Source organism: Megascapheus bottae, chromosome 3, assembly GCF_031878675.1.
Source record: "Megascapheus bottae isolate mThoBot1 chromosome 3, mThoBot2.hap1, whole genome shotgun sequence".
NCBI lineage: Eukaryota > Metazoa > Chordata > Mammalia > Rodentia > Geomyidae > Megascapheus > Megascapheus bottae.
In genome coordinates, this window is record NC_143511.1 from 80,792,176 (window position 1) to 80,794,633 (window position 2,458).

A 2,458-nucleotide genomic window follows, 5' to 3' on the forward strand; every position below is an offset into this window, starting at 1 on the left:
AAGGCTGTTTAGGAATTTTCAAGCTTTTTATAAATCACAGCTCTTGTTCAGTTCTTCATAATGTGCTTGTAAGAATGTGGTCTCAAAAGGGAAAAAAGACTTGGGAATTTTACCAATGCCTACCCCATGGTTGGACAAGTGAATAAATTTATAGCCTCCTGTGAAGGAAATCTTGTTTAAACTAGAAATATTGGGCTCTTTGTGCCTAGAATGAAAACAGTTGTAGATTCAGCTAGAAAAAAATACGTAGTCCTCCAGAGAAAAGCATATACCTACGATGTGGATCTGGTGGAGACAATTACAATTTATCAATCCTTTTGATTTCCTACTTCACCCCTAGCAGTAAGAATAGGAACATGAGGAGAGAGAACAGAAGCAGTGTGTTGGAATTTCTCCTCCTGGGACTCCCCATCCAGACAGAGCAACAGAGCATGTTCTTCTCCTTGTTCCTGGCCATGTACCTGACCACCGTGCTGGGGAACCTGCTCATCATTCTGCTCATCAGGCTGGACTCCCGCCTCCACACCCCCATGTACTTCTTCCTCAGCCACTTGGCATTTTCTGATGTCTCCTTATCATCTGTCACCATTCCGAAAATGCTCAGAAATATGCACACTCAGAGTTTATCCATCTCCTATGAAGGGTGCATTTCTCAGATGTATTTTTTCTTACTTTTTGTGTGCGTTGACAATTTCCTGCTTGGGGTGATGGCCTATGACAGGTACGTTGCCATTTGCCACCCACTCCACTACACCGTGATCATGAGGAAGGAGCTGTGTGTCTTACTGGTGGCTTGTTCCTGGCTCTTCTCTGGTGTGCATGCCCTCTTGCACACCCTCCTTCTGTCTTGTTTGTCTTTCTGTGCCAGCCACACCATCCCTCACTTCTTCTGTGATCTCAATGAGCTCCTAAGGCTGACCTGCTCGGACACTTCCCTCAATGAGTTAGTAATCTTCACTGAGGGGGGAGTGCTCACGATTCTGCCACTGAGTGCCATTTTGGGATCTTATGTATGCATTGGGGCGACCGTGCTAAAGGTCCCTTCCACCAAGAAGATTGGCAAGGTTTTCTCCACCTGTGGTTCTCACCTCTTCTTGGTGTTTTTGTACTATGGGACTCTTGCAATCATTTATTTCTTTCCTTCCTCAGGCAATTCCACAGTCAAGGATGTAATTGCTTCAGTGATGTATGTGGTAGTGACACCCATGTTGAACCCTTTTATTTATAGTCTGAGGAACAAAGACATGCAGTTGGCTGTGAAGGTACTTTGTAGAAAAGCGGTGATATTTGTGGAGTGAGAGTGTTGTACTCATAGTCATAAATCTCCCAATGGTGCTTCCAGAGAGATTTGCTTGTAAAGTTGCGCAGTGACTAGTGTGGATTGTAAAAATGATCACATACTTGGCATTCTTTAATTTCCATGGTGGAATTTATTTTTCTTTCTCTTGAATCTGGACAGATCTCTCCTACTCCCCAAGTACTCAGACTTGAACACTTGCTAGCCAGGTGAAGATTGTCTCCAGCTCTTTTTTCTTTTTTCTTTTCTCTCAGTATTTTGTTGTTGCCGTTGTTTTTGTTTTGAGATCAGGTCTTACATCCTGCCAGGGGTGTACCAAGAACATGATTTGCCAGTTGTAGGCTTCTCATCATTACAAGGATAGCAGTCACATGCTACTCTATCCAGCTTCCCTCCACTGAGATGGAATCTCACGGACTTTTCAAAAGCTCAGTCTGTTCTAGAACTGTGATCTACCCTCACTGTCACAGCCTCCCATTCCTCACCTTAGGATGACAGTTGGACACCACCTATTGCATCCAGCCATAGGTTAAGAAAGATTCTCCTGGGCTGGCCTCAAACCACTAACCATCCATTCTCAACTCTTATTGTGACTTGTTTTGATCACTAGATTTGGTGGAATTGATATTGTGAGAACTCTAAGCCCATGTATACTGTGTGTTTACCGTGCTCAATAGGCTGACCAAAGACAAGAGGGAATGAAGATGCTCTGGTTGACATCTAGCCAGAGTCCAGGGGGCCACTCCAGTAAGAGGTTAAAGAGATATGAACGAGTACAGTGCAACCCTCAGTCCAACTGCCAGTCTATAGAATCATCATGAAAAATGGTTTTTGGGTTATTGTGCAGCAAAAGTTACTTGATGATGACTGCCTTTGTTGCTGGCATGTTCCAGACTTCCCTTGCTTTCAGTGGGCCTTCCCTTTTTTTGAACCTCTCAATTGAACTGTCATTTCCCATTTCCCAGATCTCACGAACCTCAAAACCTGAAGGTTCCTAGGTACCTCAGGATGATCTCTATGCTCTTCTCTTTGCCATTACCTTAGTTTTTGTCAGGTATAAGAACAATATTTATTTGGGGCTGGGAGTTTGGTCTAGTGATAGAGTGCTTGCCTAGCATGCATGAAGACCTGGGTTCGATTCCTCAGTACTACATATATAGA

At 43.8% G+C, this 2,458-nt stretch overlaps 1 protein-coding gene across 1 annotated transcript; it reads left to right on the forward strand.

Annotated features, from left to right (window-relative positions):
* The first annotated feature begins 356 nt into the window (after positions 1-356).
* On the forward strand, positions 357-1,298 carry LOC150065890 (olfactory receptor 1J4-like). The gene has a single exon (XM_090330578.1). The coding sequence runs from the start codon at positions 357-359 to the stop codon at positions 1,296-1,298; it is 942 nt and encodes a 313-aa protein (XP_090186704.1).
* The last annotated feature ends 1,160 nt before the right edge of the window (positions 1,299-2,458 follow it).

Coding starts and splice junctions, on each gene's coding strand:
- LOC150065890 (XM_090330578.1), top strand. CDS start 357: ATGAGGAGAGAGAACAGAAGCAGTGTGTTGGAATTTCTCCTCCTGGGA.